The 21,898-nt window shown below is 37.9% G+C and overlaps 2 protein-coding genes across 3 annotated transcripts in view; one reads left to right on the top strand and one right to left on the bottom strand.

Moving 5' to 3' along the window:
• RAD9B (RAD9 checkpoint clamp component B) overlaps positions 1-13,929 on the top strand; it is a 57,390-nt gene extending 43,461 nt beyond the window's left edge. The window contains exons 11-12 of one of the 2 annotated variants that reach the window (XR_012472268.1): positions 7,843-7,963; positions 13,361-13,434. Coding sequence is in view for 1 of the 2 variants with exons in the window: in XM_074205639.1 (XP_074061740.1) it covers positions 13,361-13,489 (129 nt within the window). In the remaining variant the exon portion in view is untranslated. Of the gene's footprint in view, positions 1-7,842; positions 7,964-13,360 lie in introns of both variants that reach the window. The other variant, XM_074205639.1, reaches the window with a different exon arrangement.
• Positions 13,930-15,531: 1,602 nt separating this feature from the next.
• PPTC7 (protein phosphatase targeting COQ7) overlaps positions 15,532-21,898 on the bottom strand; it is a 39,697-nt gene continuing 33,330 nt past the window's right edge. Inside the window, exons 4-6 of the mRNA XM_074205640.1 lie at positions 21,720-21,843; positions 20,386-20,515; positions 15,532-19,306 (exon numbers count right to left, since the gene is read on the bottom strand). Coding sequence (XP_074061741.1) covers positions 19,248-19,306; positions 20,386-20,515; positions 21,720-21,843 — 313 coding nt within the window. The 3' untranslated portion in view covers positions 15,532-19,247. The remainder of the gene's footprint in view (positions 19,307-20,385; positions 20,516-21,719; positions 21,844-21,898) is intronic.

The raw sequence follows: 21,898 nt of genomic DNA on the forward strand, positions 1-21,898 counted from the left end.
CTCAAATGAGATAATATTAGTAAAGCACCTAGCATATTACTTGGTATTGTTCAATTTCTTTGAGTCATATCTAATTCTTCATGACCCTAATTGGGGTTTTCTTAGCAAGGATACTGGAGTGATTTCATTTCCTTCTCCTATTTATTTTGTAGATGAGGAAATTGAGGCAAACAAGGTTAAGTGACTTGCCCAGGGTCACAGAGTCTGTAAGTGTCTGAAGCCAGATATGAACTCAGGAAAATAAGCCCAGCACTATGCCATCTAGTTACCCTTTGATATTTAGTAGGCACTATGAAAAAGATTTTTTTCCTTCCCTTCCTTTCTTCCTTAATTGGAACTTTTAGCATCAGTGATATTGAACTTTGTTGAATTTTTTTTCTTCTGTTGAAATGATCATATTATTTTGTTTGTTTTTGATTTTAATATTATTGTATTGGCTATTTTCTAATCATGAACCATCTTGACATGAATTCAATTTGTTCATGATGATTTTTTAAAAAAAATTGTTGTAGTCTTTTGTCAGGATTTTATTTAATAATTTTGAAGCAATATATTTGTCTCATAAAAAGTCTGATAGAATGCTTTATTTCTCTATTTTTGAGAATAATTTATATATTATATATTAATTATTCTTTTAAAGTTTGATAGAATTGTCCAGTAAGTGCCATATGGAGACCAGGAATTTCTTCTTCAATAGTTCCTTTACAGATCCGTTTGGTTGTTCTGTTAGTATTTTATATTTTTGAAAGTGATCTTCTATTTCTATAATCTTCTCTTCTCAGTTTCAATAGTCTTGTCCTACATATTTAGATTATGGGTTATATAGGCTTCTGTGACTTCTCTGTCAGGAGGTGAATCATTTTCTTTCTGATCGTTCCTTTGGACTCTTGCTTTGTCATTGCATTAATTAGAATTCTTAAGTCTTTCAAATTTGTTCATTTTAAAATTATGCTGTTGTTACAATATAAATTGTGCTCTTGGTTCTGCTTACTTACTGCATCAGTTCTTATAAGCATGTCCAGGTTTTCTGAAGCCATATCCTTCACTTCTTATGGTATAATAGTATTGTATTACATTCAAATATCGTAATTTGTTTAGCTATTTCCCACTTGATAGGCATCTCCTTACTTTTTTTTCTTCTAAATTTATTTTTTATTCTCATTTTGTACAAATGTTTTTTTTACATTAATAAAATATTCTTGTTTACAAGTAAACAAAATACCCCTCCTCCCCCATGAATATAGATAGACTTCTTTGGGCGAAAAAAGTAAAAGGGAGAGAAAAAAATTAAAATAAAAAAGTAATAATAGTAATAATTGTAGGTATGGCCAGGTGGTGCAATGGATGAAGCACCAGCCCTAGAGCCATGAGCACCCGAGTCCGTATCCAGCCTCGTAAACCCAACAATCACCCAGCCATGTGACATGCAAGCCACCCAATCCCCACTGCCCTGCAAAAACAAAAAAAAAAAAAAGAAAGAAAAAAGACCCAAAATAAAATAAAATAATAATAGTAGGGGTGGCTGGGTGGCAGACAGAGCATTGACCCTTGAGCCAGGAGCACCTGGGTCCAAATTCGGCCCCATACACCCAAAGATCACCCCACTATGTGGCCCCAGGCAGGCCATCCAGCCCTACTTGCCCTGCACCCTCCCCCAAATAATCATACCAAAAAATGTGCTTGAGTCTTTGTTCCAACACCAACAACTCTGTCATGGGTGGATCTCATTCTTTATGATAAGTCCATCACAAAAAGTTATTTCCATATTTTTCCACCATTGCCATTGCTGATCGCAACTCCCTCCTTTCTTATTTCTCCACTACCACGTACTCTATTTTCTCTCTCCTTTCACTGTGACTCTGCTGTAGGGTCGCTGAGTGGCACAGCAGACAGATCCCTGGTCCTGGGGCCAAGAAGCCCTGAGCCCCCATACCACCCCTTAGGCCCAGAATCCACCTGGCCCTGTGGTCATGGGCAGGCCTTCCATTCCCATCCCCTTGCAAGAAGTAAGAAAGAAAATGTGTTATATCTGGCCACTCTCCCCCCATGGTCCATCCTCTCCTCCTTTATTCATATCCCCACCCCTTCCCCCTGCTCCTCCCTCCTTCTTACTCCAGATGTCTATACCCCATTAAGTATATATGCTGTTTCCTCTCCTAGCCACCTCTGATGAGAGCAAAGGTTCCCTCATTTCCCCTTGCCTCCCCCCTTCCATATCATTGCAATAGCTCATTGTAATAATAAAAAAAAATCTTATTATATGAAATATCTTGGCCTACTCCCCCTCTCCTTTTTCTTTCTCCCATTCCATTTCCCTTTTTTTCTATTGACTCCATTTTTACACCATATTTTATCTTCGAATTCAGCTTTCTCCCGTGCTTCAACTATAATAGCTCTCTCTACCTGCTCTATTAACTGAGAAGGTTCATATAAGTATTATCAGTGTCATTTTTCTATGCAGGAATACATGCAGTTCATCCTCATTAAGTCCCTCATATTTCCTCCCTCTCCTCCAATCTCCATGTTTCACCTGAGTCCTGTATCTGAAGATCAAACCTTCTGTTTAGCTCTGGCCATTCCAAAAGGAACCTTTGAAATTCCCCTGGTTCATTGAAAGTCCATCTTTTTCCCTGGAAGAGGACATTCAGCCTTGCTGGGTAGTTCATTCTTGGCTGCATTCTAAGCTCTCTTGCCTTCCGGTATATTGTATTCCAAGCCCTACGAGCTTCCAATGTAGCTGCTGCTAAGTCCTGTGTGATCCTGACTGCAGCTCCACGATATTTGAACTGTGTCCTTCTGGCTGCTTGTAATATTTTCTCTTTGACTTGGGAGTTCTGGAACTTGGCTATAATATTCCTAGGGGTTGGTTTTTTGGGATCTCTTTCTCTGGGGGATCGGTGGATTCTCTCCATTTCTATTTTGCCCTCTGCTTCTAGAATATCAGGGCAATTTTCCTGTAGTAATTCTTTGAAAATGATGTCAATGGGGCGGCTAGGTGGCGTAGTGGATAAAGCACCAGCCTTGGAGTCAGGAGTAACTGGGTTCAAATCCAGTCTCAGACACTTAATAATTACCTAGCTGTGTGGCCTTGGGCAAGCCACTTAACCCTGTTTGCCTTGCAAAAAAAAAAAAAAACTTAAAAAAAAAGAAAAGAAAAGAAAATGATGGCAAGGCTCTTTTCCTGATCATGACTTTCAGGTATTCTAATAATTTTTAAATTATCTTTCCTAAGTCTGTTTTCCATATCAGTTGTTTTTTCAATGAGATATTTCACATTTTCTTCTAATTTTTCATTTTTTTGGTTTTGAAGTATTGATTCCTGATTTCTGTTAAATTCATCAATCTCCCTGAATTCTATTCTTTGTCTGAAGGATTTGTTCTCCTCAGAGAGTTTTCTTATCTCTTTTTCCATCTGGCCAATTTTGCTTTTTAAAGCATTCTTCTCCTCAATAACTTTTTGAACTGTTTTATCCATTTGACCTAAGCTGGTTTTTAGCATGCTATTTTCTTCAGCATTTTTTTGGATTTCCTTGACTAAGCTGCTGACTTCATTTTCATGTTTTTCCTGCATCTCTCTCCTTTCTTTTCCCAGTTTTTCTTCCAACTCCCTCATTTGATTTTCAAAGTCTTTTTTGAGCTCTGTCATAGCCTGAGCCCAATTTCTGTTTTTTTCTTGGAGTCTTTAGATGCAGGATCTTGTGCTTCCTCATCTTCAGACTGAGTATTTTTTTCCTTCTTGGGCTCATTTGCAAAATATTTCTCAATAGTCTTCTTTTTGTTTCTCTGCTTGCTCATTTTCACAGCCTGGGCCTGGTTCTTGAGCTTTTGGGACACTCCCACAAGGGTCTCAGTATGTGCGGCTCTGTCCTCCCTCCTGGTCTGTGAATGACCATAAGCACCCCCCTCTGCCACGGGGCTGAGGTGGGGGGGCCCTGTTGTTCTATGGGGGGGCCTAGACTGTGATCAGGATCTGAATGTGGTCAGAGCCCCAGAGTCCTGTTTCAGGGGTAGAGGACAGAGCTCTGCAGTCTCTCTTCACTACCCTCCCTCAGCTCAATGGGCTCATGCCCTGGGGGCTCCTGCTTACTGGCTCTGCCTGCTTCTGTTTCCTGGATCAGGGCTGGGGAAAGATGATGCTGCTTGCTGTGTGCCCTGAGGGCTGGGCTCCACGTGCTTGCTCTGGCAGAGGTCCCTCGCTGTTCCCCCACTTTGTGCCCGGTGCTCCTCGGGGTGCAGCTCAGGAGACTCCCCCGCTGCTGTGAGCTGAGACTCCCAGTGCCCTGGGGCTGCCTCCGGGAGGCTGAGTTTCTTTGGCTCTGGCGGGCCACCCCTCTGGCCCGCCGCCTCTCCAATCCTGGGGAGCAGAGCCTTTCTGCTCTTTTCCCGGTTACCTTGAGTAGGAGAACTGCCTCACTGGGTCCCTTTGTGGGTTCTGTGTCTCAAAAGTTTAGTTAGAGTCCTTAGCTGATGAATTTTATCAGAGAGCTCCTAAGACTCGATCCCTTCTTGTCGCCATCTTGGCTCCTGGCATCTCCTTACTTTATAGTTCTTTGCCATCACTAAAAAAAGAGTTGCTACATTTTTATATTTTTCCTATTTCTTTAATCTCTTTGGGGTATATGCCTCATTGTATTATCACCCCCGTAATCTCATCAGCTCATACAAATGTTCTACTTCTACAAACCAAAATGAATTTTCTCTAACCATGAATTCCTGATCTTTCAACTTTTCATGTGTCTTACCTATCTTAAAGCTATCCTTTGTCCTTAATGTAACCTCCAGTCATTTCACTTCATGTTCCAGGCCATCATCCCTATTCTGCCTCTATTTTCACCTTTTAAAGTCTTGATCCCATTGTTATAGGTTTAATTTTATACTGTACTTTGATTCTCTTGCCTCTTTTACTATCATAACTCAACATCCTTTTCAAATGTCCAGCTGTGTTTGGGGGTTTGGAAGGGATTAGTAGAACTGGTAAGATAACTCTGCCTTCAGTTCACACCATTTAATTGAAATGAGGTAATGAACAATCTTTTTTATGGTAAAATCCAAATGCCTTTTCTTAGGCTACATCCACCTTGAACCGCTTAGCAGCACTTGACATTTTTTTTAAATTGTCTAGCTCATCATTTTTTTTTTGCAGGGCAAATGGGGTTAAGTGTCTTGCCCAAGGCCACACAGCTAGGTAATTATTAAGTGTCTGAGACCGGATTTGAACCCAGGCACTCCTGACTCCAAGGCCGGTGCTTTATCCACTGTGCTACCTAGCCGCCCCTAGCTCATTATTTCTTTTAAAAAATTTTTTTTTCAATTATATTCAAAGATAGCCTTCAACATCCATTTTATAAAGTTTTCTCTTTCTACCCTTCTCTCCTTCCACCCTAGTATAGTAAGTAATCTGGTATAGGTTTCATATGTACAATCATGCTACATATGTTTCCATATTATTTCATGCTGTGAAAGAAAATAAGAATAAAGGAGGGGAAACTACAAGAAGGAAAAAGCAAAAATCAAATTTAAAAAGGTGAAACTAGTATGCTTTGATCTGCATTCAGATTTCATAGTTCTTTCTCTGGATGTAGATGGCATTTTCTGTCACTGTTTTTTTACAATTGTCTTTATTGTATTGCTAAGGGGAACTGAGTCTCTCATAGTTGATCATTGCACAATGTTGCCGTAAAAGTGTATAATGATCTTCTGGTTTTCCTGATTTCACTCAGCATCAGTTCATATAAATCTTTTCAGGTTTCTCTGAAATCTGCCTGCTTATCATTTCTTATGGAGGAATGGTATTCCATTATATTCATCACAGCTTGTTCAGTCATTCACCAATTGATGGGCATCCCCTCAATTTCCATTTCTTTGCCACTACAAAAAGGAGCTGCTATGAATATTGTTGTAATGTGGGTCTTTCCGCCCCTTTTTTGTGATCTTTTTGAGATACAGAACAGGTAGTAGTGATCAAAGGTGTATGCTTATTGTCCTTTGGGTGTAGTTCCAAATTGTTCTCAAGAATGATGGTTAGATCAGTTCACAACTCCACCAACAGTGCAGTAGTGTCCCAGTTTTCCTACCTTCCCTACATTTATCATTTTTCTTTTCTATCATATTAGCCAATTTGATCAGTGTGAGATGGTATCTCAGAGTTGTTTTAATTTGCATTTCTCTAGTGGCAATTTAGGATCTCATCATTTCTTAAGCATAATAATATTCAATCCCAAACATATACCACAGTTTGTTCAGCCATTCCCTTGTTGACAGTCATCCCTGCAATTTCTAGTTTTTTTGCCACTGCAAAGAGAGCTGCCATAAATAGTTTAGAACATACAGATTCTTTCCCTTTTTTCCTAATCATCTTGGGAAACAGATCTAATAGTGGTATTGCTCAGTTAAAATGGTAAACACAGTTTTATAACCTTTTGGCCAGATTACTTTCTAAAATGGTTAGATCAGCTCACAATGAAGGTTCCAGTATTTCCACAATACTCTAAAATTTATCACATTCCCCTTTTAACATTTTTGCCAATGTGATAAGTATAAAATGACATCACAAGTTTGTTTTAATTTGCATTTCTCTAAACAATGATTTAGAGCATTTTTTCATATGACTATAAATTTTCTTGATTTTTTCATCACAAAATTGCCTGTTCATATCCTTTGCACATTTATCAATTTGTGAATGACCAATATTCTTATAGATTTGACATAATTCTTTGTATATATTTGAAATATAGGACCTTTATTGGAAGAGCTTTCTTTTTTTCCCCCTCTGCTTTCCTTTCCCCTTTCTGCTTTCCTTCTGACCTTGGCTACATTGATTTTATTTCTAAGGCCTTTTTAATTTAATGTAATCAAAATTGTATTATTTTACATCTCAAAATGTTCTCTATCTCTTCTTCATAGATTGTTCATCCATCCATAAATATGATAGATAAATGTTCTATACTCTTCATATTGCAATATTTCCCTTTATATCTAGATAATATATCATTTTGACTTTATCTTGGTAAATGGTGTAAGATATTGGTCTATGCCCAATTTCTGCCAGCCTGCTTTCCAATTTTCCCAATGATTTTTACCAAATAATAACTTCTTGTCCTGAAAACTTAAATTATTACACTTGTCACTGTTTGACATTATTCATTTGTTTCTGTAAATTGTATGTCTACTTGGTTCCACTCATCTATCTTTGTATTTCTTAGCCAGTACCAGATAGTTTTGATAATTGCTGCTTTATGATATAGTTTAAAATATTTCTCCCAAACTTCTTTCCTTTACATATATTTCCACCAGTTCCTTTGATATTCTTGATCTTTTGTTCTTCCAGATGAATTTTGTTCTAGTGCAATAAAATAAATTTTTGGTAATTTAATTAGGATGGCATTGAATATGTAGAATAACTTTCTTAAAATTGACATTTTTATCATATCGGCCCTGCCTACTCATGAACAATTCATATTTTTCTAGGTAAATCTGATTTTATTTGTATACAAAGGTTTTTTTATTTTTTAAATTTTTGTTCATATAGTTCCTGGGTTTGTTTTGGCAGGTATATTATCAGGTATTTCATAGTGCCTAGAGTTTTTTTTTAAATGGGATATCTCTAGCTGTCTCTTTTTGCAGGTTCTTGTTGGTGATATATAGAAATGTTGATGATTTATGTGGGTTTACTTTATAACCTGTTATTCTGCTGAAATTATTAATTTTTTTCAACTGGTTGATTCTTTAGAATCTTCCAAGATAATCATCATATCATATTTGTAAAAAGCAATAGTTTTATTTCTTCATTCCCTATTCTAATTTCATCTAAATATTTTTTCTCTTATGGTTATTTATTACTAGGATTTAGAATACAATACTGAATAATAGTGGTGACAGTGGACATCCTTGTTTCATACCTCATCTTCCTGGGAAGGCTTCTAGCTTATCTCCTTTACAAAAAAATGCTGGCTGATGCTTTTAGGTAAATGTCTCTTATTAATTAAAGGAAAAGTCCACTTATACCTAAACTTTTAAGTGTTTTTAATATAAATGAATGTTATATTTTATCAAGTGATTTTTCTGCATCTATTGATATAATTATATGATTTTTATGACATATTATTGATATAATCAATTATTTTAATATGTTCCTTATATTAAGCCATTTCTGCATTAATGGCATGAATTCCTTTTGATCATAATGTATAATCTTTGTAAAATAATTGATTATTTTTTAATAAATTTGTAATTTTTTAGCTATGTTTTACTTTGGTTTTTTGCATCTATATTCATTAATGAAATCAGTCTATAATTTTCCTTCTCTGTTTTTACTCTTCCTGGTTTAGGTATCAGTACCATATTTATTTCATAAAAGGAGTTTGATAGGACTCCTTCTTTGCCTATTATTCCAATAACTTGTTTACTATTGGAATTAGTTGGTTTTTAGTGTTTGATAGAATTAACCTATAAATCCACCTGGTCCTAGTGCTTTTTTCTTAGGAAGCACATTTATTGGAAGTCTTTTTCAGTTTCTTTCTCTGAAACAGATCACTTTAGATAATCTATTTCCTCTTCTGCTAATCTAGGCAGTTTATATATAATTTAAAAATTATTAATTTATTTTTCCAACTACATGTAAAAACAACTTTTCAGTTTATATTTTTTACAAATATGCTTCCATTTCACTTAAGTTATTGAATTTATTAGAATATAATTGGGCAAAATAACACCTTATAATTACTTTGATTTTATATTTATTACTAGTTTATTCACCCTTTTCCTTTTCAATACTAATTATTTGGTTTTCTCTCTTTTTAAAAATCATATTAACTAGCTTATTGATTTTATTGATTTTTTCCTTAAAACCAATTCTTAGACTTATTAATTAATTCAATCGTTTTTAAACCCAATTTTATTAATTTCATCTTTAATTTTTAGGATTCCTAATTTAGTGTTTAATTGGAATTTTTAATTTGTTCTTTTTCTAGTTTCTTTAATTGCATACCGAATCCATTGGTTTGTGCTTTCCTTATTTTATTGTTATAAACATTTATCAATATACATTTTCTCATTGGTTTTGATATATTATTTGATTTGATATGTTACTTGATATATTGTTTCATTATTGTCATTTTCTTTTATGAAACTCTTGATGGTTTCTATGATTTGTTTTTGAACTCATCCATTCTTTAAGTTTTTTCTTTGTTTCCATGATGCCTTATTAAATATAATTTATATTGCACTGGATATTTCTGCTTTTCTGTTAACAGTTATAAATATGGAACATTGCAGGAATTTGCATTTCATCATTGTGCAGCTAGATGGCACAGTGGATAGAGCACTGGCTTTGGAGTCAGGAGGACAAGTGTTTGAATCCAGCCTTAAGACATCTACTAACTGTGTGACCTTGGGCAAGTTACTTAACTCTGATTGTTTTGCATCCAGGATCATCTCCACTCGTCCTGATCCATATCTGGCCACTGAACCAGATGACTCTGGAGGAGAAAATGAGATTGGTGACTTAGCACAGCACCCCCTCATTCAAATTCAATTCATGTGCTTGTCATGGTATTGCCTCCCTGATGTCATAGTCTTCTTTGAGAATGAAGGACAAACATTATTATTATTATAACAGTTATAAAATTTTTATGTTCTAATATATCTACCATATCTAGTTTATCTAAAATTCTGTTGACCTTTATTTCTTTCTTGGTTAGTTTTATCTAGTTCTGAGAGAAGATTAAAGTATTACTATATATTCCACCTGTAATCCATTTAACTTTTCTTTTACAAATTTAGATGCTATAGTATTGTGCATATAGGTTTAATATTGATATTGCTTCATTTTCTATGGTCCCTTTTATCATAATATAGTTTCCTTGTTTGTCTTGTTTAATTAAATCTATTTTAGCTTTAATTTTGCCTGAGACATGATTGATACTCCTCCATTTTTGCATTTGGTGAGGCATAATTAATTCTACTCCAGTCCTTTATTTTTAACTGTGTGTATCTCTTAATTTTTAAATGTTTCTTGTAAGCAGCTTATTATTGGATTCTGATTTTTAATCCATTCTGCTATACATTTTCATTTAAGGGGTAAGTTCATCCCATCCCATTCACATTCAAAGTTATAATTATTCTTTGCATATTTCCCTCCATCCTGTTTTCTTCACCATTGTCTTCCTTAGTTTCTTTTTACTCTATCCCTCCTCTAGTTTACTTATAACCACTACCTAATAAACTCCCTGTTAAAGAATCCCTCCTTTCTACTCTCCTCTTACCCTTCTATTCTTTATTCTACCTACCCCTCTAAGAATTCCTCCCTCTTTCCTAATTTCCAGAATCTTAAAACTACACCCTTCTAACCTCATTCATCCTTATCCTGTCCTCTCGGACTATTATTTCTCTATAAATAAAAAACAAACAAACTTGTACAATACCCTTCTATATATGTGTATGTTGTTCCCTCTTTAACGCAGATCTGATGAGTTTCCAGCACTACTAGCCCTCCACCCAACCTGTTTTCTTCTTTATCAGTTTTTTCTCTCACGCCTCATTTGTATATTTGTTCCTTTTTACCTTTTCCTACCCAATTGGTTTTTTAGAATCACCCCATCATACTCAGTTCAACTAAAATCTTTCTTTTAAACCACACAAGAACTGATGAGTCTTAAGAATACTGATAACATTTTCACATATAAGAAATAAACTGTTTGATTTTGTGTCTCTCATAATTGTTTTTTGATGTTTACTTTCTATTTCTCCTGGGTCTTATATGTTGAAGTTTCCATTAAGTTCTGGCCTTTTTTTTTTTTTTAGTTTTTTTTTTTTTTTGCAAGGCAATGGGGTTAAGTGTCTTGCCCAAGGCCACACATCTAGGTAATTATTAAGTGTCTGAGACTGGATTTGAACTCAGATACTTCTGACTCCAGGGCCACTGTGCCACCTAGCCACCCTAGAGCAATTGTTTTTCAAATGAGATGTTTCACATTATCTTCTGTTTTTTAATTTTTATTTATTATTATTTCTTGGTGTCTTATAATATCATTTGCTTGTCCTTGTCCAATTCTAATTTTCTAAGAGTTGTTTTTTCCTTATGATCTGGATCATTTTTTTCCAGTTAATTGACTTCCTTTTGATCATTTTCTTGTCTTCTTGCATTGCTTATTATTTTGCTAATTTTTCCTCTCTCTCTCTCTCTCTCTCTTGATTTTTGAAGGCCTCAAGGACTTGTGACCTTTTGACATTACTCTTTGGGGTAGGAATGATTTTACTTTAGTATTATCTTCTGAATACAAACCCAGATCTCCATCCCCATAGTAGTTATATCTATGATAGGGCTGTTTCTCTTTTGCTTATGTTTAGCAGCTTATTATTATAATCTACTCTAGTCCCCAGATGTGGAAAATTGTGCTCCAGGCCTCAGATCCTTCTTCCTGTTATTTTCTGAGTTTTGTCCCAAGTCCAACTTTGAGCAGTCCTCTTCACTCCCAAGCCATGGCAAGAGCTCCCAACCACTCTTGTTCCCTGCAGACCCTCCACTGCCATCTTTAGCTCTTCAATCTGGCCTGGAAGTGAAACCAAGAACTCAGTTCTCTTTTCAGTGCCACAGCCAGCAGCCCCCCCCCCCCCCCCCCCCCCCGCCCCGGCCCACTACTACCACATTCAGCAAACATGTGCTAGCTCCTTCTCAACATCAGTGACAACTTGGGGCCACATCAAGTCAGCATAGATTTGGCATACCTTAAACAGCAGAGGGTCCTGCAATCTTCCCCTGCTCAGATGTCCGACCTGCACACTGGGAAGTGAGGCTGCCTCTCAACTCTGCTGCCTTCAGCTACTGGTTGGTTGTTGTTTCAGTTGAGAAGGTCTGGAGGTATTTGCAATTCCCTTGGGTTGAATCTCAGACCCTAGGGTCTTCCTCAGGACTTCAGTTGTCTCAGGAGGACTGATACTCCACCCCAACTCTTTTTTTTTTTGCTACTTTATTCATCTTGAGGTACTTGTCTGCCTTGTTTGTGGAGGAAATCTGCATTTTCTGACCTACTTCACCATCTTTCCAGAATTCCCTGCTCCCTTCTCTTTCTATACTCTCAGTGCTCCCATCACCTCCTATGGATTCGATTATCTTTAAACAATTGTTAATCTAGTTCTCAATTCTCTTCTGAGCTCCACTTGGATGTCCCATAGGCATATCAAAATCTGCCTTTACCCTTTAGCCCTTTTCCTAATATACCTATTTTTTTAAGAGATCCAGGTTTGCTACCTCATATTCTTCCTCACTCATCCTGATTACCCAATCAGTTGCCAAATCTTGTCAGTTTTACCTTCAAAAATCCAATGGTATCAAGTGCATTCCCTCTTCTCACATAATCACCAGGCCTGAATATTCAGGCTTCAATACTTCAGTTCAATGATGACATAAATTATTGTAATTGTCAATTGGTCTCCCTCCATTCATCCTTTCCTTGTAAAAACCCTCCTTCCCAAAACTATCAAATTGATATTCCTAAAGCACAGTCTTGGATTGGGTAACTCCCCTGCTCAAGTAGTTTTATATAAGTGTCTATTTCCTTTAGAATAAAATACATGCTTGGAGTATTCATCATTATTAGTTATTCTCCATTATACATACTTTCGCTCTTACTCTCGAAACCATTAGTTCCCTTAAAGGTTCAGGTCAAGAGACCTTTCTTAATTTCCAGTTATTAGTACCTCTTATGAAATCAGTTTTGTATCATATATATATATTTATATATATATATATATATGTATAGATAGATAGATAGATAGAAGTCTTCTTACCCATATGAACATATATCCCATGTAGAAATAAGCTTCTGGAGGGCAAGTTTCTTTTATTGCCAGCACATAAATGTTGTCACACAATAAAAACTTAGTAAAATATTTTTGATTGGTGATTGAATGCCAGTGACTAAGTTGGGATTCCTATCTGTTCCAGGCTGGCCATCACCACTGTCATCAGAGGGAGCTCAGTGCAAACAGTGCAGGATCTGGAGTTCAAATCCTGCCTCAGACACTTATTGAGAAAATTACAATCCATGAATTTCAGTTTATCTGTAAATAGCACTTGTTTTGAAAACTATATTGAGATATTTGAAAAGTCCTTTGGTTAACTTTATTAGGAGCAGAAGAGTAGTAGCATTAACTTCTTGAATTTCCCAGGAAGGATGTGGAGGTAGATAGTACTTGGATATTCCAGTGTCTGATTCCTTAGGCTTCCCCTGGGTCTCTGAAACAATAGTCCTGGCCTTCACCTTCTGAGAAAAGTGGTTATCCTGGGTATTTCAAAAGTACTAGAATTCCCACTTTGAAATAAGCTGTGTGATTTACTTGTCTCCATCTTCCTCCCCACCAGTTTTGTTCCCTGTTTTTTGGAGCAGTTTCACCTAAGCAGCATGACTTCAACCACCCATGGAACAAACTAGCAACAGTGAGTGACAGCGAAGATGATGTTAGTAATGATCCAGTCCCCCAAGTCTTCTAATGTTTAATGGTGGCTCCAGAAGTTTGGCTTCTAGACTGTCAACTGTGAGATGACCCACCAATCAAACATGTATCTGTATAATGAGTTCCTATATTTGTTCTTTTGTTTACTTGAGAACCCCAAGGGGTTCATAGTACTTAGTTCTAATAGCATTTAAAATATTATCAGTTTAAATAGCAACTGTTATTAAATGTGTTTGGTTGTAAAGGCTAAGCCATTTATTTTGATCTTTGGGGGAGGCACAAGGTCACCATTCTGACTGGTCATAAGTGAACATTCAGTTCCCCTCTCAAAGTGTAGACATAAGTTCAGTGCCCTTTCACAATAGAGCTTCTGCACTTGGTTAGTTTTATTAAAAGCACTGAACGTTTATTCAGCGGCTAGTGCCATCTTAATATATGTCAACATAGCTTTACTGCACAATGTTGTTTTGCAACTGATTCATGGATAATATTGGGACCTGGGTGCAAAGATTCAATCTCTAATAAACTGCAATGTCAGCTTTTGCTTTATTGTTGTAAGGTTGAGAAATTTTAGGTTGAGTTAAATGCTTAGGCCACAGAGAGACCACCCTGAAAAGCTAATTCTTATTACTTAATCATCTGTGAAACATGTTACTTTTCTCAGTCTCATTTGAGTTTTGTGGAAAAAGGGGGTAATCTTGTTTGGTAGGACCAAGAAGTTGATATCCAAAATGTCACTGCAGAGACACTAAAGAGTAACACTCCTTACTTTGCTTTAGAGGTGGGAATAGGGTAGAATGACCTTAATCTTTCCCTGCCTTTTCACTGATAGTGGTTTTATCTGATTTTGTAAATCATTGATAGTAGTTTACAAGTCAAAGAAACTGAACACAGGAAAAACATATAATAGCTTGTATTATCTCCTTGGTTGGCTTCTCCCTTCCCGAAACTTCCTGACAGTCATTTAGAACTTTGACAAACTAGATCATGTGAGATCCTATGTCTATGATAAACCAATAAATATGAGAAGGAAACAACTGGCCAATGCAGAGAGAAATTCATAAATGAAAGTAGCAGGTTAGGGACATATTTCTGGGCTCAGAATGAATCTGGCTCTCACTGCCTGGTTAAAAGGAGTACCAGGAGTCTATCCAAACTAAGTTGTCACTGAGTTTTTCTCCTTGCATTTCTCTGGTGAATTATCAAGCTCCTGGACTTTTACATGACCTTTTCTATGAGATTATCACTCCCTTGCCCAGAGAGCCATCCCTGGTAACAGATCTTAGAAGAGGAAAAACAGATAAACTACTTATTAGTCAATGCTAAATTGGGGGCAATCTTACTGACAAATGAAGGCACATAGAATGGTTTCCTATGACTATTTCACTTGATGTTTGCTAAAGAAGTTTCAGGACAGATGGGGACTCTCTAAGGTCAAAAAAGGGCTCTATGATATTGCAGGCCCTGGTCAAGCCTATCCACATGCAATCATTCAAGAGTTTCAGTTTTCAAATGAGATTACAGAATGGTCAAGGTGCTCCTTGGTCTCCATGATGCCAAGTTATCCAGAGCTTTCCGGGTTCATTTCAACCAACTAGGAAGCACCCAGTTAATATTTCTTCAAATAGTGCTACAATTGTTTGAAAGCAAGATTTCTTAAGAACTGAGCTTGTGTCAGGGGCAGCTATGTGGCATAGTGGATAAAGCACCGGCCCTCGAGTCAGGAGTACCTGGGTTCAAATCTGGCCTCAGATACTTAATAATTACCTAGCTGTGTGGCCTTGGGCAAGCCACTTAACCCCATTTGCTTTGCAAAAAAAAAAAAAAAAAAAAGAACTGAGCTTGTGGAATAGAGGTAGGGAATTAATAGTGAGAATATGACAAGGCCAAATAAATAAAGGCTGTGTACACACACACACACACACACACACACACACACACACACAAACTCCCAACTCTAAACCGCATGTTCATGGCTGAGGGTCCTAACCAACTCAGAATAAACATTTGGTAGAGACAAAGAAACAGTATCTGTCTTACCCAGTTAATGTCTGATGTAAAAACAAACACATCTACACATTTTAGTATAAATACTATATTTATTAAATATCTTTACAGTTTATTTAAATGTATATACAGAACTATTCCTGCATAAGTTATACTTCAGACATCCAATTCAGGTACTTGCCTCTTGTAAGACAGGTCAAATGATAGTCTCAAAAGAAAAAAAAAATTTCTCATTAGTACAGGTACAGATTCAATTTGCTTTGTTATTTTAGTCAACTTTGTCTTAAGCCATCTAATACAATTGTAATCTCCAAACAGAAATAGCCAATTTTAGATTCAGAACTCTTTTTTCCCCCCAAATGTTCTATGATTTGAATCCAAATCCCCTGAAAGTTCTCTCTCGACATGTTCATTTCTATAAATGTAATCAGATTCTGATTTATTTTAAAATTTTTCCATTAGTATAAATCATGTATCACTTTTTTTCCCCAGGGAAATTGGATGCAGTAGTTTGAATGAAAGACAGCAAGTAAGGTGACAAGAAATCTCACTAATATCTGAAAACAAAGACATTTTGTAGTCCAAGCCCATCTTATCCAAACATCCTTAACACTGACTTTCCCAAAGAAATCCCACATACTCTGTCTTGTTACTTGTGGGATATTTACTTCTGAACAATTCCCTCAACAGAGGAAACTTTCTCCATCATACAAAGCACAGAACCTAATATTTTATGCAAGTACAACCCCCAAACAAACATACCTGGAATGGATTCTCTTTGTGGTTTAATACCCATCAATCATGTCAAGCCACTATATTACCCTATTACAGGACAAAAAAAATTACTGTTTTTCCCCTTTTTCTTTTCCCCCTATGCTGGGCTTAAAAAAAAAAAGCACATGGACCCCACTGTATCTCCATTCAGTAGATTTTTTTTTTTGTGCGCAGGCAGCTTAAGTTCATAGGAAGAAATAAGGTTTTGATATGTTTAGAGTGCACATTTTCAAACAGAACAAAATAAAATTTTCAAGCATGTGATAAAAATATTAATTCTTTATAATACAGTATTGCTTTATAAATATAGATGGAAAAGCTATAAACTTTACTGGTCTTTGGTGCATCCAGTGAGGGATAAATAATTTGTAATTTGTAAATTAAAAATCCAAATTTTCTCTTTTGCTATAAAAGTCCATTACATGAGGCAAATGGCTTCACTTCTACTGCTTGATTTCAGCTCTCATTAGCACAAACTTCTAAAGTGGCACAGCTCGGGCAGTCATTCCCCAAGAGCTAGGATTGCCCCCAAAGGGCCAAACAATCTCAAACCACCAAGGGCAAGGGGGAAAGCAGTAGCTGATTGAGTTACAAAAGGGTGGCTATCAGAACTTAGCCGGTGGCGGGGGGACTGGATAAGGGAGGGACACACAGTGAGAATACAGGGCATTTCCATTGTATAACTCCTCTCAGCATTTCGGGAACAAATTGTCTGTTTGATTCTTTACCAACCATTTGTCGAGCAAGACTGTGAGCTGACTCCCCATTTAGCTCTATAGAGCAAGACAGTTTGGGGCTAGACCTGAGCAGAGGAGTGCCAGCACTCTGCCAGTTCGTTCCGTTCCAGGAACCAACTGTGTAGACATTGGAAAATTCAAAGACAAAACCATCCAGATCCTCAGCCCAGAAGAAATTCAAGACCCCCAAACAAAAGAAATTAAGCCATCAGCCAGAGTATGAATAGATTCCTTTCCCAAACTAATCCATCTGGATGCAACCTTCTGTTTTCTTAAAAACACAGAGACTGCAAATCGTTTGTGCAAAATAAATACCCACCACGCGCCCCCCTCACTCCTCCAGGGTTGATCACAGCACTCCAGTTCCTCACTATCCTAACGGTCCCTCCCCTCCCCTCCCCATCCCCCCTACCAAAGAATGCTATTTTTATCAAGTTAGGGTAGTTAAGGCATTCTGACATGGAATTAAAGGTGATTCAAAATATATCTCTAACATTATGCCAATTTAGGAATAGTAGATAAATTACTGAACGGCTTACAAATGAATAACTCATTCTCATTATAAATGAAATGCCTGTTACAAGCATGATGCTCTGAAATATAGTAATGACATGTACATGGTACATGTTAAACAATTTTTAAATAAAACCAAAGCCTGACATACAGTTTTGCAAATATACAGTACAACTTCACAAAAAAAAAAACTTTTAAAACCAGTTGAGGTAACCTCAAACATAACAGTTTTAATGCAATAAACCAGGTAGAGTAAGATCTTTTGAGGAAAACTGACTTTTCTACATTCTCCTCAAATAGATACTTATCTGGTTTGATTGCATTCTCATCTAAACACCAATGTTACCTGACTTTATATATATATGTGTATATATGTATATATACACATATATATATGTATGTATATATAAAACATGGCTTTAATTTAAGGGTTTCTAAGTATATATCTTTCTACCACCAAGTTAATGGAAAAAGGAAAACTGACCCCCCAAATCTCTCTTTACAGCAGTCAACTTTTAAATGAGCCTTAGAAGTAAATGTGAGCTTGCAGGTAATGGAGAATTTGGATGCTGGGTAATTTAAATGGAAACAGGATTCTGTAAAATGGCTATTAAGAAACTGTAAACATTAAGTTTGAATCTGACATAGTGAGATTTCTTTTAAGGAAACTTCAAATGTCAGATTTTCACCAAGAAATTTTTTTCTGGGGCCTTTAAGTGCTCTTGTCATTAAAGTGTTTGCAGACATGGATCAACTTAAATCTGATGCTGTGTGTGCTCCATCAAGTGGGTCTTAACAAGATCTCCATAACCAGAAGTTGACACAATTCAAGGTCATGGTCAGCATTTTCAAGTCCCTGAACCTCCATCCATCTGTGATTCTTGCACAGAGACATTGGCATGCTTCCCAAAACACATTCGGTCAGATGAAGAGGGTTTCAGCCATCATTTTAAATCTCTGGGCTTTGAAGAGTTTGTTTCACAACCTTAGAAATAATATTTCCTCTCCCCTGACCTCCAATTAAACTTGGCAAGAAGTGTCTCCCCTCTCCTACTCCTAAGCCTCACAGCCTTCCAAAACTCTTCAATAAGTTCAATTAAGCATCTTTTTAAAAAGCACAAACATTTGCATCCACAGAGTTTAAACTGATTTTTCTTTCAATTTTGTCATAAAAGGGCTCTTGGGCTCAAGACTTTAAGATGAATCCAGAGCTTAAAATAAATTCAGAGCAATGTTTTACAGCAGAACTATAAGCCCCTGAAAAATAGGGGGTTATACAAGAAACACAGACATACTCTATCATCTTCCAACAACAGACTATGCATGTGAAGGTTCATGTGTAACATTTCCTTCAACGAGTAATGCGTTTTTCTAGTAGATGTCGTAGTATATGATTTGTGGTGGTTTTTTAAAAAATAAATTTTACACATTCTAGTTTGGAATTACAATCTACCGACATTACTCATTTTCAACACTTCACCATCTCCTTGGCTCCGAAGGTCTTCCACCTCTCCCTGCAAAGGATAACTAGCGATGAAGGACAAGCTTCAAGTCTTGCATTTTCTTCCGTTGTTGCTGGCAGACATGAGCTAGTAGAATGATAGTAGTGGTTCGTAACAAGGATCTCAACTGGATTGTAAAAAGACAGGCGACAGGCGGAAATCACTGGCCATTGAGATCAGCGGCAAAGGAAAACGAGGTCCTGCCAGCAGGAACAGTCCATACACAGGGAAGAGGAAAGTCAGAGGCTGACAATGAGGTGAATTAGTCTGTATACTCAGCTACGATGGAAAGGAGGACAGTGATGTCATCAGGTTTTCCTCCTAAAAGAAAAAAGGATTACCACATTTTACCACAGAACAAACCAACCAACCAGAAGGCAGAGAGATGGCCCAAAACATCAAAGCCTCAACTGTGGTAAGGCAGGTTCTACCTCTCAGTACACTGCAGTGGGACAGAGCATGGTTTCTCTCTTGGAAAGAGAACCTGGTTTTTAAAAGACCAGGGCAGACCTTCCCAGGGCTGAGGAGCACTGCCTTGGCAGTCAGTCACCTTCTTGGAGAGGGGTTAGCTGGCCCATGGTGATTCCTCTTGTATTTTATGGAAGAACCAAGAAGAATCACTATACATTGTGAAGATTTCTTTGATCTATTTACTTGGTTTAGTTTAGTATTTGAAGGTATGGAACCTACTGAGGTCCAGAGAAGTCCATCTGCTTGGTCAAGACTACAAAGACAGTAATGGCCAAAGCTGGGCCAAGATCTACTTAAGGTGATTTTTCCCCATTATGTGGATAACACATGTTTCTGCAAAGCAAAAGTGGCATCTGTGATTCTTGCACAGAGACACTGGCATGCTTCCCAAAACACTTTTGCATTGCAAGGATCCTGCAACAGCCAGAAGCTCCCCAGTCTCCTCATCTCCAGAAGACACACACCAATGGCATCTGGACCAAGTGACTGAAAGAAATTATTCAATGAGAAGCTTGGGGAAGGAGCTCTGGTAGCCTGATGGTAAAGTTAGCTAACTCTGTAGGGCTTGTATCTATCTCTACAAGTATCCAGAGACAGTTTAAACATCATCTCCCTTTCTGAAGCAACACTGGCAGTGAAGGAGCAAGAAAAATGGCAAACATATGAAGGACACAATGGCAAAACTGCCTGGACTGCCCATAGGGCTTGCAGACCCAGTTCAAGAAGAGAGGGTCTGCTACTTGGGGACTTTCAGGTGTGCCTTGCTCTGTATTACAGCCCATAGAGCTGGGTGCTGAAAAATGGTCACTAGCCCGTCTTGGTGACCTTGGTCCAAAGGCATAGGGAGGGAAGAGCAAGGTCAGTGCTGCTGTTGCTGAGGAGGCTTCCCATCCAACTTCCCTGCCCCAGAACTCCAAAGGATTACTTACCTCTCACATTCAATCCGTTGTCACATGCAAACTGGGCAAAAGGTGACATATAATTGGGGTCATATGCCAGCTCATGAGCTTGCTCAGCAATACTTCTTGCAGTCTGTTGTATACTCTCATAATTTGAATTCTGGAATGAAGGACAAATGAATTATTTTTAAAAGGACTAACCCAAAGAGGATCATAGATTTAGAAGGAGGAGGGACACAATTTCTTATTATAACATAGGTATTACTTGGAAAAAGCCCTGTTTTTCAACTACATTTTACATCTTCCAATCACTTCCTCAGCTCCTGGTGCAGCAGCAGCCTACTGGCTGGCCTCCCTGCCTCCAGTCTCCCCATCCACTCAGCTGGCAAAGAAGTATTCCTAAAGCAGAGATCTGATCATGTCATCCCCCATTACTTCCTGGATCAAAGTGAAAATCCTCTGGCTGCTTTTTAAAACCCTTCCTGTCTTTCCAGTCTTCTTATCACTCACTCCTGCCCATGTGCTCTGGGATCCAACAACCCTGCTCTGCAAGCTGGTCTTCCACCCAACGGCCCCCTCTCCTGATTTTAAGTGTTTCCCCAAACATTCCCAAAGCCTCTCTCAGGCCTCCTCAATCCTCAGGCCGGGTCCTTTTGTTTATACACAGTCATTTGCATGTGGTCTCCCTTGCTAGACTGGAAGCTCCCAGAGGTCAGTGCCCTGTTGGGTTTTTGCCTTTCTTAGTAGCCCCAGAGCCCAGCCCAGGGCTTGGCTCCTGGGGAGCATTTCATCAAGTATTCCTGGTTGCCCTCAAAGCCCAGCACAAGAGGCAAAGGGCCACTGTTCTAAACAGACATGATTCTTCAGGAAATAGCTCCTAATACAAAGGCCAGCCTGTGTGCCCAAAGGGAGGAACAATGGAGGGGCAGAGGAGCAAAAGGTCGCCCTGATTCCCTTCTAGGGTCTCTTGAAGAGACAGTGTTTTGGCAGCAGTTCTGATGATCCTGACTCCTCAACTTCACTGTTCCTTGGTAATTTGTTTGTCATCCCCACCTTTTGCAAGATCTGCTGTGACTAGAAGAGAAAGAAAAGTAGGAAGGGCAAAATGGGGCAAAGATGATCTCTTGCCACCTATTCTCTTGACATTTCTGAACTCTGCCTACCTTCCTAATGGATGACTTGAGTGCACACATATATACCCACACACAGAAACAGACATGCAGACACAAACACACACACCCCCTTTCCAGTCTTTACATCTGCACTCACTTGAAAGATCTGAACTACTAGTCCTGTGCCCACCCTGGATTGAGGCCCCTCACCAGTTCGGAGGAAAGTGCAGGGTTCAGCAGGTGCTCTGTTACCTTTAATTTTTTCAGCTCCTGGAGGATCATGTAATCAGGCATGTTGTCAAAAAGCCCGTCTGTCGCTGTCAGGATGATGTCACCTAACTGGACGTCAAAAGAAGTGCTGTCAGCAGCGTCCGGGCTGTGGAGATGACAAGGCCGTGATCAACAGAGGGAAGGGAATCATTTACAGACAT

Source organism: Macrotis lagotis, chromosome X (genome assembly GCF_037893015.1).
Source record: "Macrotis lagotis isolate mMagLag1 chromosome X, bilby.v1.9.chrom.fasta, whole genome shotgun sequence".
Classification (NCBI taxonomy): domain Eukaryota; kingdom Metazoa; phylum Chordata; class Mammalia; order Peramelemorphia; family Peramelidae; genus Macrotis; species Macrotis lagotis.